The sequence below is a fragment of the Hippoglossus hippoglossus genome, chromosome 15 (assembly GCF_009819705.1).
Source record: "Hippoglossus hippoglossus isolate fHipHip1 chromosome 15, fHipHip1.pri, whole genome shotgun sequence".
In the NCBI taxonomy this organism is placed as follows: domain Eukaryota; kingdom Metazoa; phylum Chordata; class Actinopteri; order Pleuronectiformes; family Pleuronectidae; genus Hippoglossus; species Hippoglossus hippoglossus.
Window position 1 is genome coordinate 11,938,505 of NC_047165.1, and position 27,280 is coordinate 11,965,784.

Sequence of the window (27,280 nt, forward strand, 5' to 3'; positions counted from 1 at the left end):
TCTTTAACATAGTGATATAGGGTGTTTTTCAACATTTGGATTGAATTCTGAGAAAATAATTCGTCGATCTCAGACTGATATTTATGAGTGTGTGCAATATGGTGCAGATCCAAATAAAAATCTGTGAATGTTAATGTAGTTTAATAAGGGGACTCGATATACTGAGGCATATACTGAGCGCCATGTTAGTTTATTTAAAATTCTTGTTTAATGTAGTCTCACAGTAAACATGCCCCAAGGTCAGAGTCTTTGGGGCAGTTGCTCGCTTCGCCTGGCTGCTGATTGGGTGAAACCCAGTAACTGACCTTTTAGGTGAAAACAAATACATCAGCCACATTTGTTTGGATATAAACTACAAAAGGTTTTAACCCCCCCCCCCCCCCACACACACACACATTGTGTCCTATTGAAGGGAAACACCATTGTTGTCGATGTTTGAATATAATACATCAGTTATTTGTGTGTTTATTTATTTTACTGATGTATTGTGTGTTTGGCAGAAACCCCCCCTCCCCCTTCCTCCTCCTCCTCTGGAGCCGCTTCCTCCTCGACCACTGTGGCGCGCGCGTTCACGAGGGCCGAGCGCTTCCTCTTCCCGTGCTGGTGCCCGCCAGACAAGAACGATAGAAAATGGCGAGTCAGTGCAAAAGGCAGCAATGCACAATCGACAGGCGCGGCTTTCGGCAGGAACTTGACTCGTGGCGACACAAACTCATTCACTGTGTAGGTAAGGACAAAGCCTGCGACGCACTACGCCGATTTTCGGGTTGAAATCCGGCTTTGCGGGGCCGTCATCGGGGTAAATAACCAGCGATTACCGGACCCACTTGGTTCATCTCCGAGCGACTTTTTGTCCTCCGCTGTTTCCTTCCCTCGGCAGCTCGGCTCGGCCCGCTGCCGTGCACTTTGTGACAGTGTGGCGCTACTTCTCGTGTTTCCTCGCTGTTTGTGTTGTTTTGTGAATACCGACCGTGGACTTACGGCGATGTGCTGGCGTTAGTTAGTTTAAAGGGCAGCGTACTTGTTTTAAAGGGAGTGTCACCGGGCGCTGCGTCGGCCGATGGATTCAGCAGAAATGCGCGCCCCCGTGTGATGATACTGTATTTTGGATGGGGGGAGGGCGACTCATGTCCGCGATGCGTGTTTTCACTTAACATCGGGATGACTTGTTTTCTCACATCACCTCCTGTGGGCGCGCATTGCTGCATCGAGGAAGTGGCTGAGACCCCACCGCTGTGGGAGTTTCCATTTCCGACGACTGACTATAAACTTCCCTCAGTGTGTGTGAGAGTGTGTGTGTGTGAGTGTGGCCTCTCAAACAAATGATTAAAAGGACAGGTGATGGGTTAAAGCTCCTTGTATGTGTGTGGATCTGCAGGGGGAAGCTAAGCTGTGTGGTTGTATACACAGATCCCATCAGAACAGGTATTAGCTCACTGTCAGGGCTCTGGGCTGCAAATTGATTTAGCCATGCAGGCTAATTACTGTCAGTGGCTGCAGATTGAAATATCTTAATTTAGCATTCGTTCACTGGTCAAATGTTCTGTTAACATGTGAAATATATCAGCATCTGCTTGATGGATTTTAACAAAATTCAGTACGTACATTCATGGTTCCCAGATGATGCATCACTCTGACCTTGGTAAATCCTCTGACTTTATTGCCACCATGAGGGTAACACTTACAGTTTTATTGAAGTATCTTGACGAGTTCTGACTGGATTGCACTGGAATTTGGAATGTGTTCATGGTCCCCAAAGGATGAACTGGAACTTTTTTGATCCCATGACCTTTACTTAGCTTCTTAGCTGCAAAACTAACATTACCATTACTCCCAGCTGGACTTTGTGTGTGTGACCACATCCATAGTTTTTCTTTTTCTCGCTGCAAAACAGCATATTTGTTTTTCTTTTGAAGTCACGTTTAATTACGCAAGTGTTCCACACTCCAGTTCAGGAGGTGGCGGTAATGCGCCTAAAAGTTGTTTACCAACCGCCATTAAAAAAAACTGAAGCCCGAACATGCTAATCTAAGATATTGACCATGGTAACCATAAGACCTGTTTTGCATGTTAGCATGCTCATGTAAAGCAGGTATACATGTTCCACTGTGTACAAGTGCAACTTCAGAAAGCTGATAGCATGGCTGTAGACTCTTCAGAGCTCTGGTTACAAAATTTGAAGTACATAAAATATAAAAATCAATTTAACCACATCTCAAGTTAATCCTCACTGGTCTGTGGGGCAGTATATGTGCGACTTATATCCTGCCACTGAACAACATAATGTAGTGTTACTCCTCATGCATGGAAAGTAGACACAACCTGCAGTATTGGTTTTACTTGCTATTACTCTGCTTAAAGTAAAGTGGATGAAAACAATTTGACAATGCTGTTTTTTAACTGTAGCAGGTTTCAGTTTTTGAATATGGCTTTTCTAACACTTGTCATAACATATCCCTCCTTTGGCAATATGGAGCTCTCTGTGATAAGTTTTATCCTGTTGCACATACCTATGAATGGCTTACATTTACATTAGTAGTTTTACAGTGTGTGATGGAAAGGCTTGAAGAAGATTGAGTGGCCATTTTTAAACCTATGCCTTGTCAACCTCCTCCTTGAGATTTGGTAACATAGCAACAGCAAATGTGGACACTTGGCACTATCGCACACAGATTGATCATGCAAATGAGGAGCAGGGAGTTATGAAAACATTTCATTAACATTAGTTGATGCAGTTTTTTACTGTTAAATATTTATTAGTTTAACCGTGTTTTATATTGTGGTTATTTTCGCTTTTATCTGTCTCATTGGGAACAAAGTGTTTCCTGTATTTGCTAATTAAGGAATGCAGCATGCTTCATTCAGGGACTAGTTCCACATTATACTGAATTCCATGTGTTTTGCATGATATGAAATGACATGCGAACCGGAATCATGATCGCTAAAATGTCAACTGATGAATTTCTCAGTTCACAATTTTAAGACCTAAACATGTGTTTTTCCTTCTCTTTTAATTGTTTGGGCTGAATGTACACTCGACTTGAAACTGAATTTAAAATGCAGGACACTAAAGTACCCTTTAAAGCCAGAATATTGCTTGTGACTCTGCTGATCTCAAAATGTCACATTAAATCAATCTCAGTGCTAGTGGCTGCCATGTACAGTCTTATTGAATGTGTGATGTACAGTATGTGCAAGGCACGGGCTATGTGTTCGTACAGCGCTCTCGACAACAGTTGAAGGCGTTATGTCTCCGAAAGCAGCAACAGTACATGTAACAGCAATGCATTTTAGTTTTCCCATAATTTAAACATTTTGTGGTTGTTGTAGCGCGGTTGCTGTTAAAAATGTCAGCTCTTTTCTCTCTTTTTTTTTTGGGCCAGGATAAATGCTGACTTAATAATTACAAAAACATTTTACACTGACCAGGTTATCAGCCCACTAGTTAGTCAAAACAGTTTAAACAGAGTCCAGCATTATGCTTGATGCTTTAAATCAACATCACAGTCTTTGTTGTAAAAGTGAGGGTTTAACTGTACAGGTGAATGTTGGCACTTGACACCACCGGTTTTACATAGAACTTCGGTGAGGACTGTCAGTTTTTTATAATGATGTATGTGTGGATGGTTCCAGAGCAAATTGATTCTAACAGGCTACAATACTAGGTGGGCTGTGTGCTCATCATTGAAAAGTAAATGGAGAGAATAATAGCTTTCTGACTCCTCACTAGTTTCAGACCCAGGACTGTTCACTTATTCAGTATCCCCTTTATGATTTACAAATGTCCCTTGTGTTTGGGCTATAATTGTGACGCTGCAGAGTACATGACAACAGCATTAGTCTGCTGCCTGCAGAATGGCATTCTGTCCATGACAACAAGGACATACTTTTGTTTGGCTTTTTGGTGGAGAGGGCTGTACGCCACCACCACCCCGCTGACGCTGAAATGGACATTTTGTCTTTGTGTATTTAGCAGTAAAACTGCTTGGCAGAGACAAGGGCAATTGTCCCATAGAACAGCAGCAACAATTGTCTGTATGTTTGCCTATACATGTGTTCATGCTCCATCAGCCTCCAGATGCAAACTGTGTGGCTGAAATGTGTGTTCTGTCTGGGTTTTGGGAAAATTGGGACTGAAAAGGCACCAGCTGACATTTGAAATGCGGTGAATGTCAGTTATTCATACTTGCATTTGACATATGGATGAGGGGGACCGAGGGTTTGCTCAAACAAATAACAAGCAAATATTGACACTAGGCCGACTGTGTTCTTCATAATTTAAACTTTAGCGTGGCCCAGTTTCTGCTCCATCACTGTGATGTGCTTTTGCCCTACATTTTCCTCATTAGCAAAAAATAGCTGGTTGAGGTTTGTTGACACTCTGCGAAACATGACCAACAGCTGTTCCTTATCGAATGCACCATCTTTGTGTGTTTGTGTATGTGTGTTTTGCGTGTACCTTTTTTCCACATCTTCCTTAAACCATGGTGGTCTCATATTTGTTATTCAAAGTTATGCTTTGTGCAGCATTACACCATTTGACTGTCAGTTTGCATCATATCACATTAAGTATTCATGGAGTGTTTTTTCCACCACCATGTTGCTCAAAGCTGCTACGTCACAGCCTGCTGATCCAACTACTGTATGCTTGTAATGAGCACAGTGTGTAGGAGCCAAATTACATTGCAAAGCACTGCTTCGCTCAAGCCCATGTAATGTCTAAGCTTGACTGTTGACCTGTAGCAAATTCCTTTTTGTTGTAGCGTAGAAGGCAACAGTAAATGCTTTTTAGATGGTTGGGCAGTGAGTCTTGATATCCACGTGATGAGGATGAATTCAGTCATGTACTGTAGCTCGACTAATTTGTGCAACTTTGTCATCTCTGCACTCATCCTCAGTCTTCAGCCCCCAGCACCCTCTTGCATCTTTATAGAGCATTGCTCAGGGACACTAGTGACTCCCATCATACAAAATTACACTCACAATCTGAGCATCGATTTTAAAGCATGATCCCATTTTAAAAGATTAAATAATTTCTCAATGATCAAACCCTGTAGTGTATCTAAAGGCTGTAGCCAAGAAATAACAGATTCAGCAATGTTTATTTTGGCTAGAAATACATTTTTAAGCTCAGGGTAGATTCTGCTCGGTGAGCTTGTGGTCACTCCCTCAGAGATCCTATGTGTACAGTAGTTACAGTGGGGGATGGGTTGAGTGGGGGTTGATGCTGCACTGTACACCCTCAGCACCAGAGCGGCAGAGGGAAGAGTAGCTCATCCAGGAGAAAAGGCTCTGCAGTCCCATAATGAGGCCAAATGTTAGCGTTATATCATCATTTTGTGATTATGTAAACCATGCATTAACATTGTTGAAATTTTAAATTGGGTGACAACAGAAGACACATCGGAGGAACTTTTTTCCAAGCCCATCACACTTACTCTAGTATTTAGAATTTCCTTGACTCCCCGCTGCCCACCATGGAGAGAGTTAAAACATATATTTGTCTTAAGCTGGCATGAGCAAATGATGTGTGTTTCGTCAGGTAAAAACCTTTAACCACATTTATGGATGTTACTTGGACCAGTGCAACATGAAAAGCAGAGAAGTGGGCGAGGTTGTTGAAGTAAAAGATGCTACATGGCTTGCTGTTCGAGCTTTATAGAACATGTCATTTTTTGGGTTAAATATGCATTGATGGAACATAAATCTAGAGCAATATAAACATTCGTTTTGTGTATGCCGCTATTGGCATATTGGAGAGTTTGAGCACTGTAGAGCTTGCTGAATACATTCAGGAGCATTAATCAATTCACTTCTGTTTTCAAACTATAACTATGATGTAGTGTTTTGCTGCTGAAAGAGCACTGTGAATATGATCATTTTTGGATTCTGGTTGGCGTCTTTCAGCGACTGCCAATGAGTCTACTGTGTACTGCAGTATAGTGTCACATAAAGCTTTATTTAATTAAAGACATTATAATGAGTATGCACTGTATTGTAGTTCTTCTTTGCAAAAATGATGAAGGGGTTGCTCATTGGGATTTTGTGCGAGGTCTGATAAGAGAAAATTTAAGTTTTGTCTATACGACCAACCAATATAGTTGAAGATGTCAGCAGTAAGCAGAAAAGAGGTTTATTTCATGCATAATGTTCAGTTTACAGCAGTGTACAGCGTAGGTTAATGTTAGGATTTACGAAGGTTAAGCTGTGGGATTTCTTTGGAAGGACAAGGATGTCACACTATCCAAACATTCCCTCTCTTCCTGTCTCTTACTCTCCTCTCATTGGCCAGAGATGTAGGTCAGGGGAAGGCTAAGGCAGATTGGGCAGAGCAGTTGCTCACCGTGCACGTACGTGAAATGACCTGAAAAATATTTCACGGTCAAGGTTTATGGCTGATGCTTAACTTAAATAATTTATTGAGGTACAGGCCCAAACGTAGAAGCTTATAAATGTTTAGAAAGGAAGTGCGGAAATTTGTCGAACATCGCAGCCCCAGTGGACACAATTATAAACCATATGTGCTTTTAAACACGAGTGAAGACCCTATAAAGTCTTGAAATGTTAATATCTCTCCTCAAAAGTCATTGAATTATCCTGAATTTAAAAGGTTTAATTTATTTGAACTGACTTAACGTTGTACTTTATTCTTTTAATGATGTTTAAAGCAGTATATCAAGTTTTGATGAGCTATAACTTAAAACTAAACTAAATATTATTAAGATTTAAACTGTGTTAGTTAATATGAATTCTTCCTTGGCCAAGAAGAGTTCCTCCCCTGGTTTCCTACATGAAAAACCTTGACTGCAAACTAGTCTCTTTCTCTCAGGTGCATATGGATAATCACATAGCCCTCTCTGTTATTCACCCATGGCCAAGCCCACATCAGACAGCAAAAGAATTGAACACAATTATTAATGCTGCATTTGATAAAAGAAGTATGGGCTTTGAATTTCTTATTTGATATCGGCCGAAAGTGAAGTAACAGTGGCTGTGATTTGATTTTATTCATTCCAGCAAAGCTGGATATGATATATATTTTTTTCATTTCATACTTCTGTGCGAATTAAGCTTCAACTATAAACTACCTGAAGGCAAGTCACAATATGTATTTGGAGTAAAAAAAGAAGCCAGCAAGGGATGGAAATAGAAATGTTCTTGAATCATCGTTCCCTAATATGGAGTTGGATGATTGACATGGTAAGTGACTAACTCTCTCCCACAAAGGGTAAAGCTAAGAAAAAAAAATTCACCAACAATTCTGGATAAAGGACTAAATATTCTAATGAGGCTCAATGTCATGTTGTCAATGCAGTTTGGCCTGTAGGCGTTCGTTCCCCCCATGTTTGCAGTGGCTGATTTCCAGCCTCATTAACCTGATAATCTTTGTCCTGAATTTCTTTGCATTTGTCTACGATAAGCCCGATGGCACAAAATACTTGGCTCCTCCTTTTCTTTGTCTTTTTCCCATTTTCACTTTATACCTCTATACCCTGCGCTTATTATTGTATCTGGGGGCTATCTGATCACTGCATATCAAACCAGATATGTGTAGCAGCAGCTCAGTGGTGGCCTAATTCCCTCTTCACCATAACTAATTGGTAAAAGTTGCATTTAATTGGAAATAGACCTGTAACACCGCTGTGTTATTTCTGCATCCAAAAGTGCACGACAGATTGGATCTCTAGTTAAGTGTGGGGCATTCAATACAGTTACTTGTGGGTGTTTTTTATTCCATATATTGTGCATTTTAACTGTGGCCATTATTCAATCTTTTTATAAACTCATTTATTTTGTAGAGCTTGCATGACAGCTACGCACGCTATTAATATTTCATCCGTAGCACATGCAGGCAGCTTGCTCCTCGGAATTTAAGTTGCTGCTCCTAAAACGAGGCTTGTGCAGAGAGGCTCTTTTCATCAGCCTCTGCAGCACACTGTGCTCTGTCAGTTGGTATGCCAAGTGTTAATATTGCCTCAAAGTCATGGTTTACAGTATGACACATTTTAAATGCCCTAAACAGAATTCCTGAAGAGTAGTTTGATGTCATGCCGCTGCTCTGTCAAACGAAAGTGGATGACCTACTTTTCTCCCCCTGCCTCTGAAATATTTCAGAAATAGGATTGGATGGCTTCAGCTGAAGTCCTGTGCACTAACCCAGAAACAGACTCGCGCTGCAGCTATAGGCAAGGCTGTGTTTCACCACTTTGCCCCCTCGCCTTTATGTTTGGCTGTTGAAAAGTGGGTGGGAATTTGTGGGGAAGCAGAGCGAGGGCATTTTAACAGATGACAGCCTCTATATGAATTCACTGCGAGTTTAGGAAGAAGACGTGCTGTAAGTAGGCCTTCACTATAATGTGTAGCTAACCAATTCAGTGCATTGGCTAATTCAATTTGTGATATTCATTTTTATTAAGACTTAAATATTTATAGTTTTCAAAGCTACTTTTTCACATGTGTTTGACATAGCTTTTTGACAGACCCCTCTCTCTGTGTTATGTTTATTAATGGATGGTTTGATCCAGGATTTTTTGTGGCTTGTATAAGTGAGTATAGAACATTCGGGATAGTGTTCCCTCTCTCATGTATGATCCAGTTCAGTAGACAGATGTTACCTCTGACCTCTTTAGCGCTTCATTTAATGCATGTCGTTATTTTGGATTGGTTATTTTGACCCTGCGGCAGTAAGCAGACATTGCATATTGTTGGGTTAATGCATGTTTAACGAAGCCCAATGCAGCGCACCACACTGTTTCAAACAGCTGTGACTGTAGCATACCACCATCTCATCAGCAGTGCATATAAGATTCTTCATCAGCCTTGTATACGTGATATAGGATGTTTTGCTATTGAGTTGAGTTGATAATGTGTGAACCATTACTCACTGGAGTATGATTTGCTTTTGCTTGAATTCCAGATCCATGATTTTCTATAGGTACTTTGACACCGTCAAATACCAGCCCTGTCTGGCTGTTTCTTTTTAATGTTAAAACATGCAGTCACTCCCAACTCTGTAGGTGCTTTAGTTGCTTGGCAACAGGAGGATGGAGTGCATGTATTTACTGTCGAAGTAAAAACCTGCGGTGAAAGCTGATAATGTGTGTTTTAACAGCACAGGGTTGCTTGCAGCCAAGCGTTGTTAAGATGAAGTAGAACTGCAAAGACAAGCCAGAGTGTATGGATAAGACACAATCGTATGAAATGCCAAGTTCTTTCAAAATGTTTTTGCTTCAGTATAACAAATTAATTTGGGCACTTGTGATATCTTGTGTTGTAAATCATTTGATTTTCTGGGATGCTGCTGCTGGGTTTAGCGCCAAACCTGGATTCGGACTGAAATAAAAAATATATAAAGTTCAAAATGGGTATGTTCAGTTTGCTTTTGTTTGATTTGACAACAGCACATTTCATTTATTTTCATTTCTTACCTCAGGGTTCGAGAGCATTCTTGATGGTCTGTCTGGTCCAGAGCTGGTAGAAGACCTAAAATTATTTAAGGGTAAGTATCTCAGACCATTTATATTCATCATGCCATGAACATGCAAATGTATGAATGACACGAATGAGACATTTGTGAGTGCAATCTGGTATGTGTTCATTTTGACAATGCTGCTGCATTGTACCATCTGGTACCCCTCTACATCGACACTACAAGACAGCCCCTCTGGCTGCAGAAGAGAAGATGTCTTGTGTTCCCACAAAGTTGGTGTTTTAGATGGCGTGGGGCCAGTGTTAAAGTCTACAATGCATGATGTTAATGAGACAATAGTGTGCATTATTTAGGTTTTCAATACATTTCAGTAAGAGGGCTGTCAAAGTCTACTTAGACTTTATACAGTAGATGGTTAGGCAGTGTACTGAAAATTCTTTTAAGTAAAAGTCTTGCTCATTCTGTCAGTTTCTTTTAAACAAATAAAATCTTCATTACGGTCCGCTCATTAATACCAGTTATGTATTTCTCCTATTAAGTTGGTCTCTGAAGAATATTAGATTCAAACTGAATATCGGACCCTGCATGTTTTTATGATGTTATCTTTGTAGCTTGACGGTGTGGTTGGACGGTATGGAAAGAGATGGTATTTTTTAAAGAAAATAATATATAGTATATCCACATCAGTCCGTGCCTTGGAAGAACGTTATTTACACAACACAAACTAATAAAAGATGTCAATCATGTGTTTTGTGTCTACAGACTTAGAGCCAGTAGCAGTGTCTGACTGGTCGTTTGATGAAAATTGTTTGTTCTGCTGTTTGAGACGAGACAAAGTAAAGGTAAGATTTCTTGTTTTCTTTATGTAAAAGTAGCTTTCTCAATAAATTGTATTCTGTTACTACGATCTTGTAACTGTGGTGAAAGAGCATAGGATATTAATTACCTTTTTTAAGTGAAGGGAAATCAGTCAACTGAATAAACAAACGTCTTATGTCCTGTGCAGTATACATGTATTCTGTTCTCCGAATACCACTGACTGACCATTGACATGGACTGTGTGAAAACAACTGACTTAACAGATTTGTCATTTGACAGGAGCACTTAATTGGCTTAAGCAAGGAGGAGCTTGAAGATACACCCAAACCTCTCCTGGTGAAAGATCAGCGCTCAATCAGCAGACTAGAGAAACAAGCAGAGGAATTTCTCAATGCAGTCCTCTACAGAAAAGGTGAGTTAAAACGCGTGAATCAGTATTTTGAATAAATATGACACTGGAGCTCAGATCAAGAGAACCTGTGACTGTTTACTTAAGATCGCTAATAGCAGTGAAGGAATGCAGTCAAAACAGTTTTTCTTTGCGCTCTTTTCCTTTCAGATGTGCCAAATTTCTCGGACCCACACATTCCAGTAGTTGCTCGAGAGATCCTTCAGAGAATGATCCGACAGTTTGCTGCCGAATATACCTCAAAAACCAGCCCCCCTCAGGACAGTTGCTCAGACTCTCAGCCTTGCTCTGACCAAAGCCTGCCGACCACTCCCTCGCTTACAGGGGCTCCTCCATCTGCCAGCCCTGCTCCCAGCGGGGCTGGGCCTGCGCACAACCAGAACCCCGTCCTTAGTAAGCTCCTCATGGCTGACCAGGATGCTCCTCTTGACCTCACCATCAAGAAGACCCCTGCTGAGCCTAGTGAACAAGGTAGTGTGAAGTTAAACATTTCCCCAACAGAGCAGCGCATTCAGGACTGAAGTAGTGTACTCGTGATGGGCCAGTCTGAACATAATGTTTAATCTAAATACTTTTTTTTTTTCTTGCCTCTTTTCCAGACGGAGTCCTTGACTTATCCATCAAAAAGAATCGCAAGAGCAGCAACCTGCCTGGCCGTAGTCCATGCCTTTCTCCAGCCCCACCCACGCTCAAGGGGTAAGATAACATACTTTCTCTTTCTCTTTAGTCTTCACACCCAGTAATGTTTTTGAGTATATTATAGCATGTAGTTCAGAATCAACTGGATATGTTCTACTGGTCATGTGCAGTGGTATCACTGCATGGTCAGTAGCTGAGTCCTAAATTTTGAGTCCTGAAGTTGGAGATTACTCAGCCACTTGGTTGCTTGATGAAAATGAACAACAACAAACAGGGTTGTGCTAACAGAAATGTTTTTTTGCCACAAAGAAAAAGGTAAACGTTTTTACCGACTGCAACATCTTCCATTTGCTTCTGCTGCTCGAGTTTGGTTTTAAACCTCACTCCAGAGCGCCATTGAGGATGCAGTTTGCACCATGCTCTCACTCAGAATGCTTTACCCGGCAGACTTAAAAGTTCATGCATATGCATCTGCCTCTTCCCAATTAGTTGTCTGAAAGGTCACTGGCATTACCAGTTAGAGACAGCACAGGCAGCATATTGAGCTATTGTGGCTTAAAAGGATTCTGTTAGTTTTGGACTTGTTTTTTTAGTTTTTTGTTCATTAATGTCTGGCAAAGCATCTGCTGGCCTAATGGTGATTTACTGCAGGACTTGCAGCCTTGCTAATATTCTTGCATCTATATGCAAGGTGAGTAATGACTTTTGTCAAAAAAAGAAGAAAAGAAAACTAGCAAATGTTCTTTGAGGACTAAAACCTTGCAAAATGGCAGTAGAGTAGATATGCTTTTGTAATTTAACACCCCACTAGCAGAGGTGTTCAATTAATTAATTCACATTTGCATGCCATGTTTCTCTTCGAAGGGAAGATTGCATTCATTTGGTTTAGTATCTAAATGTATGCATTGCCTGTACATCACACATGCTTCCAACAGACATATTCCCACATGATTTTCTAGAGCATTGTCAGATAAACATTTCCTCATAATCCCACTCATTCAAATCAGAGGGCTCCATCCAATTTGAATTGTTTTCTATGTAGACAAATTACCACTTTATTTCTATTTAATCAAATCAGACATTAAAAAATACATCTTTAGCTAGAATTATAATTTTTTTTATTTTGGACTTGACATGCTTTATAATATAATGGTTGGAATAATTAAGCAACAACATAGCTGATACAGTCTAGTGACGAAAAAAGCTGCTTCTAATTTTCACCTTACTTTGATAATAATAATATGCACACTCTTCAGTTTGATAAAAATGGATAGTATCTATTTAAAAACCCTCTGCGTTCAACGTCTATGGAAGAATGAACCTCAAATTAGTTATTTTGTTACTTAAAGGAACAGCTGGGATATAAATATGAAATAATAGCTGGATCTCAGGCAATTTGACCCATATAAAATGAGTATGCTGTGGAAACGAACTCCTGTTTGAGTATTTGGGGGGGGAAATGATTAATTTATTTTTTGATTAATTGAAGTCATCACACTTCAGTTAGATAATTAGGTTTTGAGTTTGATACACAACCCTGCTGGCTTACTCTTTTATTGCTGTCCTTGTTTAGTGGTAACGTCACACACAAAATGTCAATAGCTTTATTTGCATTAGTTATTTCGTGTGGCACAGTTATTATGCCCTGTTAAATAGCTACATGCCAAGCTGCCTTACTGCAATAACAAATGATCCCTCCTTCTGGCTGTGCCCTTTGAGCCACAAGAATTCTAAGACGGTTAAGTACTCCTTTTCTTTGGTTTATTTTTCATTGTTTCTTTGCCCTTTCTTTTTGTTACTTTTTTTCTTTTCTTATGTTGATGCAAAATTTGTACACAATCTTTAAAGCAAGCAAATAAAAGATTGTCTAACTTGAGCCTTTTTTTTGTTCTTAAAAGTCACACACACAAATGCAGTCATTCTAAAAAATAGTGATGTTACCAAAGCAAGATCATATAATAAAGGAGTGGCCAACATCCTCCCCACCCCAACCCATCCTCCTTTTTTAAAATACAAAGGCACTGTGCAAGCTCTGCTTACACCCAGTTTCCTTCCATCCAATCAGGCGATCCTTGAGAGCGGACGGACAGGTCGGGCTGTTTATGAAGAGCCTACAGGATGGGAGGAGGAGGGAGAATATCGGCCACTCCATCCGTTATAAACCTTCCTCGTCTCTCGCATACTCGCTGCACATCAAAGAGGAGGCCGATCTGGAGAGCGACCCAGATTCCCCTCTCGGCCATAACCACAGTTCCAGACCCACTGACCTTTTCAGAAATGGATCTACTCATTTTGGGGCTCTCCTCAAACTCAAAGCCAACAGTGAGGCTACTGACCACTTCCAAGACCTCCCCAAGTTACTGGAAGCTGCTGGACTTTTGACCAAGTCACTTGCCTGTGAGAAAGGAAACCTCCAGGAGGCCTTTATGGACCACAGCCTCTCCCTTTCTCATTCATCATCTTACGACCTTAAGATTCCCCAGGTGCGAGTTTTGGCTGCAGGGTCAGACCCGTCTTGGGATTCCTTGTCCACCGAGTATTCAGCTTCATTTTGTGAGAATGGTGTGGGAAAGAAGCTGCACTCCGTTGTACCCAGGCAGATCCAGAAAAAGAGCAGCAGAGGTGCTAATAACTCAGGTTCGGAGAAGGAATATTGGCCTTACATCACTGACCGCCAAGCCTTGGGGGGAAACTATCCTCTGGATTCAGAGGCAGACCTAGGTAACAAACAGCCGAGAAAGAAACGCGGGCGATATCGGCAGTACAACACTGACCTGCTGGACGAGGCTATTACGATGGTGATGGGTGGGAAAATGAGCGTGTCCAAAGCCCAATCTATCTATGGCATTCCACACAGCACCCTGGAATACAAAGTTAAAGAGCGACTGGGGACCCTGAAGCATCCCCCAAAAAAGAAAATGAAGCTGATAAGCCAGCTAGAGGAGCAGGGCGGTGCATGTAACCCCGAGAGGAAAGAACAGCAAATCCCAGAGCAACTTGTTTCTGAGAAAGGAGAGGCTACATCTGAGGAGAATGGGAATGATTCACACGATGGAAGCTTCTCATCAAATGAGTGATACCCGTGAAATCCCAATAATGATGTGGTTTTTAACACTAATGTTGTATTTGCTGGGCAGTGGTAGTAGCTGACTTGTTTTTCCCATAAAACCTTAACATTTGTGTAACTTTTGAACCAAATTACTCATATTTATAATTTACTTATGTAATCTTACCCTTCGCTGGTCATTTATACATCAATATGTTTATGTATGGCCATCTATCTACCTGCCCTACATATTGTGCTTGGAAGACGCACTTAAATACGTATTTGTCAAGAATTGTAATGTACCACAGTATATTGTTAACTAATGATTATTTATTTGGGTTATATTTAGAAATAGTCATGCCTGGCTGAACAAATGTATTCTTTACATACAGGGCCAAACTGAATCATCTCTACGGCGGTGGCGCCCCTCGGTGTCCTCTCTCAGTACTGTTCAGATCACATGGTCATACGTAAATTATATTGAGAAAATAAGCCTGGCAAATTTATGAAAAAGAATATTCAACATTTATTATTTTTAAAGTGTTTATGGATGACAGTGAAAGTCTATGTCACTGTTTTGCTAATACCAAGGACTGAAATGGAGAAACACCACTATGACTCCAAATGGTCATCAATTCCAAACACTATCCAAAATATTTGTCCGTCAGAGTAGCATGGTGTGTTGTCCAGAATTTCACTCTCCTTTTTAAGCCTATATTTATGAGCATGTCAGGTTTGTTTGCCACCTATATTTGTTTTCCAGTATGTTTTGCTGTAATATATGAATGGTAATAGTTTTTTCATTGCCTTCACTGCTCTCAGGATATACAGGAAGTTCAGATTGGGAATGCAATACTTTTCAGTCAAAGAAAATGTGTCTACTAGATCTTAAGTTACTGTAAACATAAATTCAGTGTACCTCAGCTACATGCTTAACTATAACCATTGCCTCATACAAGTCCCCTCTGACAGGGAAAGGATAGCGTACCAGTAGAACCCTGTTGAGGGAACATTTCAGGACGTCTCACTGACTGTGTGTGTGAGACTCTCAGATGTCTTCACAATCTACCTTAACTAGTTCTCAGTAGCATTTCAGTGCCAGTGGAAGCCTTCAGAACATTTCAGGTCTATGTGTTTCAGGGCTCCACTTATATCTGATTTCAGGTTCTATCTCTGGCATTTCTTTCTCCAAGACATGAGAAAGGCAGATTTTTATTTTTAGTATATCAATACATATGTACAATGAATCGCAGTCCACACACACACACACACACACACACACACACACACACCTCGTGCTTACCCATGGCACGTGATAAAGAATTGTCTCTTCAGGTAAACTATCAACACTTGCCTGGTTTGTGAGGACGATACTCCGTCGTAGTGACGTCATCATTCACAGTCACATATAGTGCATTAGCTTAACTCTTGGCAGCAGATAACTTCTAACTCTCTAAAATACATTCAGGTATTTTTTGAAAATGTTACCTTCAGGTTAAAAAAAAGAAAATACGATGAGTCCTGTGTTCATGTGAGTCTCTGTAAAATGTAGGTGCAGTAATGTCATTTTAAAAAAGTTCTTAGCCTCCATACAGTTATTTTATTAGAAAATTTATCGAGCAATATAAGCATTCAGCGCTTAAAGTGCTAGCCGACTAAGCTAACTTGCTAATAATTGCTAGCTAGCAGAGTTAGCTAACTCTTAAGTTACTGTTACAACCATGCCTCATTTCACATTAAGCTATTTCTCAATTCAATGAAATTATATTTCCCCGTGGAGAGTAAAATATTATTTTGATTTTTTTTTTGTTGATAAAAGTTATTTTGTTACAGACAGGCCCAGATTTACTGCTGATGATTTTGAATGAATAACTGTGTGGATCATAACAGTTATCAATACTATGTTTTACTGATTTTTCTTTTCTTTTTATCCGAAGTAAAAAAAACTCAGGGTGCGGATGACGATTCCCTGCCTTTAAACCTTTCTGTTATATTTTTTCTTTTAACCTTTTCTCAGGTTGATGCCGTGTCCTTATCATGGATACTATACAGACGGTTTGGTCATGGTGATATTACTATACAAAAAGGTTAAGGTTAAAGGCTTGTGGCTTGTAGCCATTAAATGTCATTTTCACTGAATCTTTTGCCATGTTCTCCATGTTTTACCTCTAACTTGTTCATTATTTTTACTCTATCGGGACACCTCATTGTGCATTATCATCTATACCTCAGGACATTCCAAAATGAGACCATACGCATTATTGTTTGACCAGGTTGATACAAAGCTCTAGTACATCTTGGTATTATCTTTGTGGAATTCTTACAGCCTTTTAGATGTACTCAATGTTGCTTAGATGAACATGGATGTTTTCTTTTAAAGAAATAATTCACCAACTACTTGCAGTCAACACGGACATAAGCTATATATGACATGAAATTGTGCAGTTTGTAAGCAGTTTGAAGTGAGAGTTGGTGTAAGCAGTAAAACCTAGTTCAGAGATTGTCACACTGGTTTGTTAAAACCACTCTAACTATATCTTAGATGTTAAACTTCTGACTAAATCGACAGGCTTCTTTTAGATTTTGCCACTTCTTGCATTAATGCAGGTATTCTTTAGTTGTTTTTTCTTATTGCATCTTATGCATCTCCCCTCCCTCCATTGTTAAAGTTTTTGTAAACGATTAACCATTCTACATGATCATTTTTTAAGCAATTAATTCACGTCTACATGTCCGGTTATCTAGACGCTGTTTAACATCATCATTTATTGCTGCATTGACAATCATCCAGCATAATTCAAATATCAGTTCATTTTCTCGTGGAGTGTATTTTAATGGATATATTATAGACACAAGCGCTTTTGGTTAATTGACAACACATTTCATGCTTTTTCGTTCTATCGTAGCGACTCAAATGGCCAACTACCTCATCGCAAAAACCCATATCACAGTCTACTGTTCTCATAGCTGTTTTATGTAGCAACGTGTCTCGTACACAGGACATACTACTTTATTGTAATGGTGCATAGCTCACAGAAAGAGTTCTGCTATATGTAAATATTTTAGTGTATCCTTGTAGTTAGTTGCTCCCTGATCTATTCAATGTTTTCTTTTTTTGGGGGTGTGGATAGAGCAATATGGGCTCATTGTTATTTGAACAGTCGTGGCAAAACGTTTTTTGATGGTCTCCTGCTTTAGAGAAACCTGTTTGTCTGAAATTGTTTTTGTTAAATCCAGTATTTATTAATCAATATTTATTATTAATGGTTTTAGCAGAATTTAAGTAACATGAATGTAAATGGCTTTAATAAAACAAAGTAATTCTTATACGTATTTATAGGCATACATATATTATACTTAAGAGATCTATTTGACTGTCTTATGTTTTAGTTGTGAAGGGATAACATTTAAGATTTTCCTACTTTATTCCAACATAATTTAGGTAAATATATTATGAGGACAAACTTTAAGTTGATTTCAAATGGTTTAGCTCTTCAAATGGCTAAAATCCCCAAAATCTATGAACAGATTTTTTTATATTTGATTTGACATTGACATTGTTTAAAGGAATGACAATGGGTGTAGTTTGCATGATTGGACTAGGTACCAGTGGGATGTTAGCTGTATATGGTAAAGTTCTTTGAGGATGTATTGGTGTGTTTACTGTCAAGTCAACAATGTATCAAGTAGATTAACTGTGGTCTTGAAATATGGCCAAACCAGATCAAATCTGGTTATTGGTTCACTAAAGTTGTATGATAAAATAACCTCATATGGTAGTTGATAAATACAAGATTATTTATACCCTTAATGTACAGTATATGAACATTGTGGATGAGTTAACATGTCCATGTTTGTGTGGTTGTATAATATTGTGGAATTTGGTTGTAGTTTGGTTCTGCTTGTTAGTTTGATTATTTTATTACTCTGGAAGAAAAAGGCCCTTCCTTTGTGTCAGGTCCTTAACTGCGATGCTAAACAAAACAGTGAAAACCCTCAGGAATGAAACCCTTATCATTTGTTATTCAGGTATTCCAGTTTACCTCTTAGACTTTACAAGCAGGAATGTGGAGTGATTGAACTTAGCAAAAAAATTGGTCAGGTTCCATTTGCAGCAAATGTTATTTTTTTAGTCTCAAAAATTTATTTTTTAATCTGTGATAGTTACTTTAGAGATATTTTGACATGCTCTACAAGTCAAGTTTGTGTTTTACAGCCAACAAAACCTTACTAAACATTTTCACTGATTAATTTGTCTTACTTTGTTGCATGATGAATGTTAATATAAACTCAGTTCAGGTAAGGTGTCGGTGACCAGGTTGTTAAATCAACAAGTGTATTTTTACAGTTCAATTCCTCAAACAGCACACATTTGATTAAAACACAATTTAAGGTTACATAAAAACATTTCTGAAGTTCATAACATAAAGTCCTCATATTTTTTCTATAACTACATGCATTTCATCATTCATGTCTCAACCTTTAGGTTGTATTGTTGCGTTCGGGATTTAAAGATGAACACTACAATGTTTTCTTTCTATATTTTTGACTACCCATCTAGTTGAGTGGACTTACACCAAAACATTTCAATAAAGAAAAAAAGATCTGTATTCAGGTTTCCTGTCGGTTACCTGCCTGATCTGTGAAATCTCATCAAACCACTTAGCTATATAGCTGAAAACTACCATAAAGGCTATGTAGCAAGCTTAGCAGTAGATATTGTACCGTTCCTGCTAGAGCTCAAAGGGGAAGCGCAACAAATTTCAAGTTACAAAAAGATTGGTGGTTCATTCTTTTCAGACTTTTAAAAATGATTATTTTCATAATGTTCATATTGCTAGCACCTCTTGCTCTTCAAAGCTATCTCTCTTTTATTACTCAATATGGCCTTGTCACATGTCATCTCAGGAATCCAGATGTGGTTTTATTTGTCAGTTCATTTTCTTGTGAAAAGACCACAGTGTACCTTGAGAATGACTCGTTTTCACAGAAAGTAAACTTTTCAGAAACATAATATAATATATTTTGGCATAATGTGATGGTATAAATGCTCCTAACGAATCGGAGGATTTTGTAATAGCTCTACCTCACTGACACTTTAGCCATATACAGAAAGTCATAGGCTCAAGTTAACTAATTAATTTGCATAGGCACAAAGAACCTCAGAAGGATAACTAATTTTGCATATGTTCAGTCATACTTGTTTCTTTTACTTGTTAATTTTCTTAAATTGTTGAGCACTTGTATCTAAATGTCATCCTTTACACTAATCATTGAATACACAAACACTTAATAGAAAAGATGTACTATATATTTGCCCGTGATGTATTTGCTTTCAAGTGATAAACATGTTTGACTTGTTTTAATCAAAGTGGGCCTCATTACTAAATGTCTTTTGCATGTGAAAAATTTTCTCTATGTATACTGCAACAAAAAGCACCACTGTGCAAAGAATTAAAATGTAATCGCTGTAACAATGTAATTGGTAAAGTTCACTGGACGAATGATTCACTTTTAAAATCACTTATTCTTCTAATAAATATGCAATGATTCAAAATGCAATGTATTTGTGATTTATTTTTCACAAGCATTTACCTCCACCACTATTTGACACTTTTACTAGCCTGTAGCATGAACCAATGTTGCTTATTCTTGCTGCATAATTATATCTATTCTTTTTTTTCCTCCCTCAGTGAATCTCCTGACTTGCGTGTTGCTAAGGCGAAGGACCTGCAGTCCACCGCCACGCTGGAACAGTTTATGGCCAAGCTCTGCCCGCACCATCAGAGGCGGATGGTTGATGCCATAGGTTTTCTACAGACAGAGGTCAAAGCACTTGCATCCTCCAATACTCAGCAAGCTTATAACTCTACCTCTGGGAAACAGGGAAATGCTTGTTCTGATGCAAAATTGACCCCTGAGAAGTCGAGCCCTGAGCTAAAATACTCCTGTGATTCTACTCCCAAGTCAGAAGTCCAGAATATGTCCCACTCCATCGCAAGCAGTTGTGCAATGAAGAAAGTTCCGGAGAATGCAGTGTCACTAAAAACATCAAGCCCTGCTTTGGATCTTTGCACCCCTGGGGCAGGGAGTAACCATGCTTTGGTCAGTCCCGCCACTAATCCAGTAGACACAGACCGGCACGGTGATCATGCACCTCTTAAGATGAAAATCATGGCCAGCAATGTTGCTGATGGCAAGAAGTTGTCATGCGTGCTCAATACCTCTCTTTCATCTCACTCTGACACATCAGAGGATAGACAGGGAAACTCAAATTCATCCGGCAGAACAGAGAGTCACAGTGCCAGGCTCAGCTCCTCTGTGAAAAGACACAGTCAGACTAGTCACACACATCACGCTAGGCAAAGAGAGACTCTTGGGAGTGGTAAAGAAACACCAACCAAACTGTTTTCAGTCCACATGACCATTCCTTCAGACTCTCCACGGACTGCCAGGAAGACCATCAGGGCATCCCCTGATTACCGAACAAGAGACTCTGCATGTAGAGGAATGGCTGACCCCGATCTTGGCAACTGTGACATCGTTTTTATTGACAAACCAATTACAGAGTGTTTTAAGGAACGGCAGCGAAGAATACTTCCACGCCGCAATGCCAGAAAAAGCACCAGAGGACATTTGTACTCAGACGAAATCTGGGAGTTAAAAACTGTCCGTACATTGGCTGGAAGGGGCAACTGTCCTAATCCAATGTCTGATCTGATCACATTGGTGACCCCAAAACAAATCCTTTCAAAGCCTGAAGGTGTACCCCCAGTGGATATAACCTTTGTTGGAGCATGCAGGGAGACAATAAATCAGCAGATGTCCACAGAGGAGTCAGATGAGGGTGTGATACCAGGAACAGGAGACGTGGTGGAGGTAGCAGACAGTGAAGTAGACGTTATAGTTGAAACTAGTCAAACAGAGTGTCAGAGCAAGGGGCAGTCTACTCCTCCATCTCCAATACGGCCCCCAACAGAGAACAAAGAAACAGATATGGACACAGATGTAGAACAGAATACAACTGGAGATTCAGGAACAGTAACAGCAAGTGAAGAGAGTGTTGCTCAGGCTCCATCTGAACCAGAAAAATATACTGAGCCTGAACCTCAAGAGGACATACCAGAAAGTACTGAGCAGATAGAGGAAAACACATCAGAAGAACCATTAGAAAATACCAATATAGAGGAAGTTGGGACTGAGGTTTCATCCGATAAACTGTCAGATGGTGAACCTGTTCTACAGCAGGATAGAGCCCCATCACCCACAAATCAAGTTGAGGCAGAGATGGAGGATAATGAAAGGGAGGAGATACAAGATGAGCAACTTCAGGAACTTCAGCCAGAGGCACAGGAACTCAATGACAACTCTGAAGTAACAGAAGAGTCCAGCTGCATAATTTCAACCGAGGAGCCAATTGTGAAAGAGCTAGAAATGGAAACATCTGGAACAGTTGACAGTGTTTTGCCTTTAGAGACTAAGGATGATAACGACTGTGACGTGTCCTCAAAGTCACTTGATTCGCTCTTGAAGGAATTACCCCCTTGGCGTAGAAAAAAAGGATCAGTACTCTCTGTGCCAAAGCAGTTAAAACAAACCCAAACGGTGATAGTTGGGTATGTTAATGGTAGACCCATATCGGCCTCTGACAGAAGTCTGAGACGTAGATCAAGTAACAGCACCTCACCTAACAAAACCCCAGTGAAATCTAGTCAAAATGTAGCCGATAAAACCTCTGCTGATTCAACTATTGATTCATCTGTTGAAAGCGAAGATTTCGAAAAACATCTACCGGAAACGCACATTCCTGTAAATCCCAGTGAAACTGCTCCTGCAATCGAGCAGGTGACAGAACCGCTTTCCAACACAGCAACAAGCCCAAAATCTAAAGTTCCCACAAAGACCAAACACGTCCGGAAACAAAAGAGAGTTCAACAAGACCACGATAATTTGCCCGTCATCGCTGATCAGCCTGATGATAGTCCTCAGAGCACTGAGTCCAAACGGCAACTTAGATCAACCAGCCAGAAGCCGGCTGAAACCCCCGATGTCACTTCCACCTCATCTCAAGAACCAATTGTTACCAATATTCCTCAATCTCCAGAAGAGCTCCCAGCTCTTCCCCCTTTTACTCCACTTCCTGCTACTTCCTCTCTTCTAACTGGGCCATTTCCCCCTGCAGCCTCTGAACAGTCCCAACAGAACACTGCCCCAAAGACAACTTTGGAACTAAACACAGAAAAATCTCAGCCAGTAGAGAACACCTCTGAAGAAACCCCCAAAAAAGAAGTAGAAAGTGGATTGCTTTCCAAACAGACACTAAGGTCCTCAAAAGTTGTAGAAGAAGAGAATACGAATGAGAAACAGCAACTGACAAGTAAACGGGTTCTCCGAAAGGATGCAGGAGCGAGTGAGATCGGCCCGTCTCAGAAGCCAAATGAAGCATCTTTAGAAGACACGTCAACAAGTGAAGACGGTTGCAATTCTTCTGAAATAGAAAAACCCACAAGAATGCCGTTAAGGAGTGAAAGCATTAAGGCTGAAATGTCCCACCAGCCTGTTGCTCAGCCGCCACCAGTGGAAAACAAGAAACTGGCTTTGAGATCACAAGCATCGGCTGGACCTTCTACCAGTGCTCTCCCTGCAGCTGGAAGGCAGAATGATGCAGCTTCCCCTGTCAGAACAATGCCAGAAAGAATATTTAAAACTCCAGTGAAGCCCACTGCAGTGACAGGTGCCTCTGTATTGCCGCACAGTTCAGGAGTCCCACTCATTGCAAGGCCTGAGCCCCCAAAACACACAACTAACAAATTCTTTGAGGCTCTGACAGGAGAAGATAACCAACAGTTAATTTCAAACTTAAACGTTAGGTATGATAAGATGCAAAAGGGTTGGGTGCAAATGGACAAAGAGAGTCCGCCAACAGCAAAATACAAAAACAAAGCAGACAGACAGGCAGCTATATGGAAAAGTAAACGCAGGGCCCGAAAACAAAAGTCTTCAGAGCACCAGAAATACTCTCCGGTCCAAATGCTTTTCATGAAAGGTTTTAATCTTACCAATATTTGTTGCTGGTTCCTTGAATCTACAGAGACAAAGTCCCTTGTCATTGTCAAGAAGGTGAATACACGACTTCCATCAGAAACTCAGCTGTGTTTTCACAGCTCGAGTTCTTCAGGAACTTCTCAGGGGGTATTTCCAAGCCAACAGGCAGAGCGCTTAAAGAAACATTTGAAAAAGTTTGCCATTGCTTCTCCCGTAAAGAACAACCCCAAAAGTATGAAATTGATTGCTAAAGCATTGGAACAAGAGGCAAATGCAGTCAGAGGGAGAGAGAAGAGAGAACCTCCCAGTATTACTCAGACTTCGACAAAGGCACACTCCTCTGCTGAAGCCTGTGTACAGATCGGTGAATCCCAGAAATCCTCTGGTAAATCAAAGAACCCAGCTAGTGCAAGGATCTTGAGGAAATACTCTAATATCCGAGGGAAGATGCAGGTTCAACAAACCAATGTTGGACTGAAAAAGGCTGCAAAGACCCTTAAAACCAACAATATGAAAAAACTAGCCAGGTCAAATTCGGCCGCAAAGTCCAACCTGAAACCGTCTCTGAAGGCCCAGAAGTCCCGCCTGCCTGTCAGTAAACGAATGAAAGAATCTGCAACAAAAATGGAAAGGAGGAAAAAATTGGCGAGCAAAAGAGCTGTAAAGCCTCCCATTCGAGAGAGGGCAGCCAAGGCTCGCGGCATTAAAGGCCGAGCTTCAAGAGGCAGAACTACAAAAGAATTGCCAAAGAGATGTTCTCAACGGATAGGGTCTCCAAAAACATCTGAGCAGAAACTTTCGGACACACCTAAAAGCAAGATTGACAACAAAAAGCCAAGTGAAGCAGAGAAAGCAGAGGTGGAAAAACCTGCAGTTACTAAAGCACATCCTGTCAAAATCCAAGCAAAGGAATCATTACATAGTACAACCACTGAAATCAAAGTTTCAGAGAATGCTATTGAAACCCCTCAAAAGAGCACTGATGTCAAGGGTCCCAGTTCACCTGACCAGGTACTAACAAGATCCCAGAGAAAGATCGAGGTGTCTGTGAGTGGGAGCCCCAGCCATGCTTCAAAGAGGGCCACAAAGTCAATGACAGCGCAAAATGCTTCTCCAAAACCAGCCAGGAAAGCAGAGGTACCTGCGCTGACGAGAAGGAGCGCTTTAAAATCTCCTGCGAAGAGAGGTCGGGCTGCCTTGCTGCCACGTAGTCCAACCAAATCGGCAAAGAAGAGGGCTCGCGAGCTTTTAGAGACCCCAGCTAAGCGGACCAGGACGTCGCTCTCAAAATAGAATCTTTGCATAGAGGATTTTTTCTTTTACCTAGAATATATTCAGAAGGAACAGAAGCATCTATTAAGTATCCTCGGCAGACTCGTCAGAGGATACCTTCTCAGTAGGCAAATATGTGAAGAAGGAACAGATTTTGAAACTCATTTATGCTTTTGTAAAGCTTCAGTGTGAAATTGTGGATGTGACGGATTATTTTCTGAGCATTCGCTCCGTGTTCAGGGACGACACACAAGTCCTACATGATGTCTAGCTGATGTAGTTGCTGTTTGGCTTTATGTTCCAGCATTCGACGCAGCTGGAGATAACAATAGGATAACAAAACTCAAGCTATGATGCAGTTTCCTAGGTGACATCAAAGTCATTTACCATTCTCTTTTGTTTCTTTTTACCATTTTGTATATAGTTCTTGTTTTAGATTATAGCATGCACTGTATTTACTGTTCAGAGAGCTTGTTGTGAGAAGGGAGGACGGCTCCAGGCAGTAGGTAGTTTGTATCTCCAGCCTCTCTTCCAATCGCAACATTGTGAATATGTGACTGCTGTGACCAGGTGCCTTATTTATGAAGTGTAAAAATAATACAATGTTTTGCTAAATGTGAAAATCCCTGTCATCTGGTTGTAAAAGGTTTCAGTCCGTTGCGAGGCAGTTGACGTTCAACGGTTTCTGTTCCTCGTGCTTCATCTGTAAATTCATATGTTGACTGACAGATTTATTTTATATACCCACTCTCCCAGAGCATTAACATAAACTGGTTCTTAATGTAGTTGTATTTGGTGTTAAAACAAAATTGAGGCTGAATTGTTAAATCAGACAGGCATGTTCTATATGTGTCATGACAGAGGTTTGTGTTTTTTATGTTGTTTCGGGTCATTCTTCATCTCCTCCCACTGTTAGTGTGTGTTTAACCTCATTCTGCATGTGTGAAGTCTTTATAACGAGACCGTTCCAGGACAAAACTATTTTCATGCCCCTCATCTTTGAGAATACTAATTCCCTACAAGACTATGCATGCACAATTTGTGCGCATTAAAAAGATTGTACTGAAAAAAGTTGACTAAAAAAGATGACTTTGGGAAACTGGCGTTTGTGCCACTGTGGCAACAATATTTCCAAGCATTAAAGCCCTGAAAAGTATGTAAATTTGGTTGGCTAATCCAAATGAAGTATATGCCCTCTTTAGCATTAATGACATATTACAGGGTGATAAATTCTTTCTCTTGATTATTTACAAGTTGGATATGAACATTTTTGAGGTAGTCTAATCACACTTCTGAGTTGTGTATCCACGTATGTTGCAGTTTTATTGTGATGTGTTTTTTTTTTTATTGTCATTGACTGTCAGGAGGATGTTCTCATAATGTGAAATTTTGTTTTACTTCCACAGTAGTACCTTGCATTAGTGTATTGTCAATGGAAAAGTCCCAGTTTTAGCACAGTGTTATTTTTCTTATTTTGGTCAATTCTCTTTAGGGTGAATCATCTGTAAATGCAAAACATGTCAGTCATGTTTTTATTGTTATTTAAGAACTCCATGCAGGCTAATATATTTTAGCACATCTTCAGACAGCCCACCAAATATCAGACATGATCATTTTTATTCTTTACAGTTGCTATTTAAAAGATTTTGATTTTGTATATTAGAAAGAAATAACTGCTTTATTTGTGGTAATCCCAAGAATGATGCATCGTTATGTTAAAAACTTTGTATTTTTGCTGGAGTTGATATAAAGCTGTTTGAATTTTATATTTGGTTTCTTGGCTCATTTATACCATCAAGTGTTTATTTGGCGTGTCCAACAGTGATCACATAAATCCCCTGTAGACCAAACCGTCTCATTTCAGGTCTCACTTCACTTCCCACAAAGGATGCAGCTCTCATGGGCTCAGTAGACCGCGTCCTCTGAAGGATGCAGCCTGGGTGGGGCTGAAAAAAAACTGAAAGAAAATCTTGTCCGTAGATGAGGTTTTGTCCTTATTTTCTATAAAATTTGAAACTGTAAGGTGGCATCTCCACTTACCGTTGTCTCATGTGTCAATCAAGTTTCTCATTTTTATAGCATCAAATGACTTAAGTAAAATCAAACAATGAACAAATTTACACTCAAATAAACATCAGCACGAGAAGAACTACCTAAAGTGTCTCATGTGTACTTTTACCTGAATTTGGTCCACTTACATGGAGACGGCAGGATTTATGACCTATACTGTAGCCAGCCACCAGGGGGCGATCAATATGGTTTGGCTTCACTTTTTGGGAGCGGTCATGTCGTCCATTTTTCAATAGAATACTTGAAATAAACATGATTGAAATACAAAGCTGTACCTGCTCTAGCTTCCTCCTGGATTTTCACTGTTGTCTCCACAATGAATTTTACAAATGGTCATAATGACATATACTTGGACCATCTCTCCTTGAAGGCATTCTGCAAGAAGTTAAGAGAAGTTAAAACCCAGCACACTGTCTCCCCTTTGCAATCCAATGTGTTGCTCATTTGAAGCATAATGACGCCTGAATACTTCGCAAATATCTCCTGTTGTTCATGAGAACTGGGCAGTTGAGGCATCCGTTCTCCTGGTGGATGTTATTGCCAGCTTTGT

At 40.1% G+C, this 27,280-nt stretch overlaps 1 protein-coding gene across 2 annotated transcripts; it reads left to right on the top strand.

The window, feature by feature from the left end:
- The first annotated feature begins 556 nt into the window (after nucleotides 1-556).
- Nucleotides 557-26,426, top strand: wu:fc17b08 (ligand-dependent corepressor). 2 transcript variants are annotated; one of them, XM_034607906.1, is made up of 7 exons: nucleotides 557-727; nucleotides 9,434-9,499; nucleotides 10,193-10,272; nucleotides 10,529-10,661; nucleotides 10,809-11,129; nucleotides 11,258-11,354; nucleotides 20,037-26,426. In XM_034607906.1, exons 1-7 carry the CDS (start codon nucleotides 631-633, stop codon nucleotides 24,679-24,681), a joined length of 5,439 nt encoding a protein of 1,812 aa, XP_034463797.1. In that variant the 5' UTR covers nucleotides 557-630; the 3' UTR covers nucleotides 24,682-26,426. The 2 variants fall into 2 exon arrangements, with proteins under 2 accessions (XP_034463797.1, XP_034463798.1); XM_034607907.1 differs by lacking the exon at nucleotides 20,037-26,426 and adding an exon at nucleotides 13,363-19,900.
- The last annotated feature ends 854 nt before the right edge of the window (nucleotides 26,427-27,280 follow it).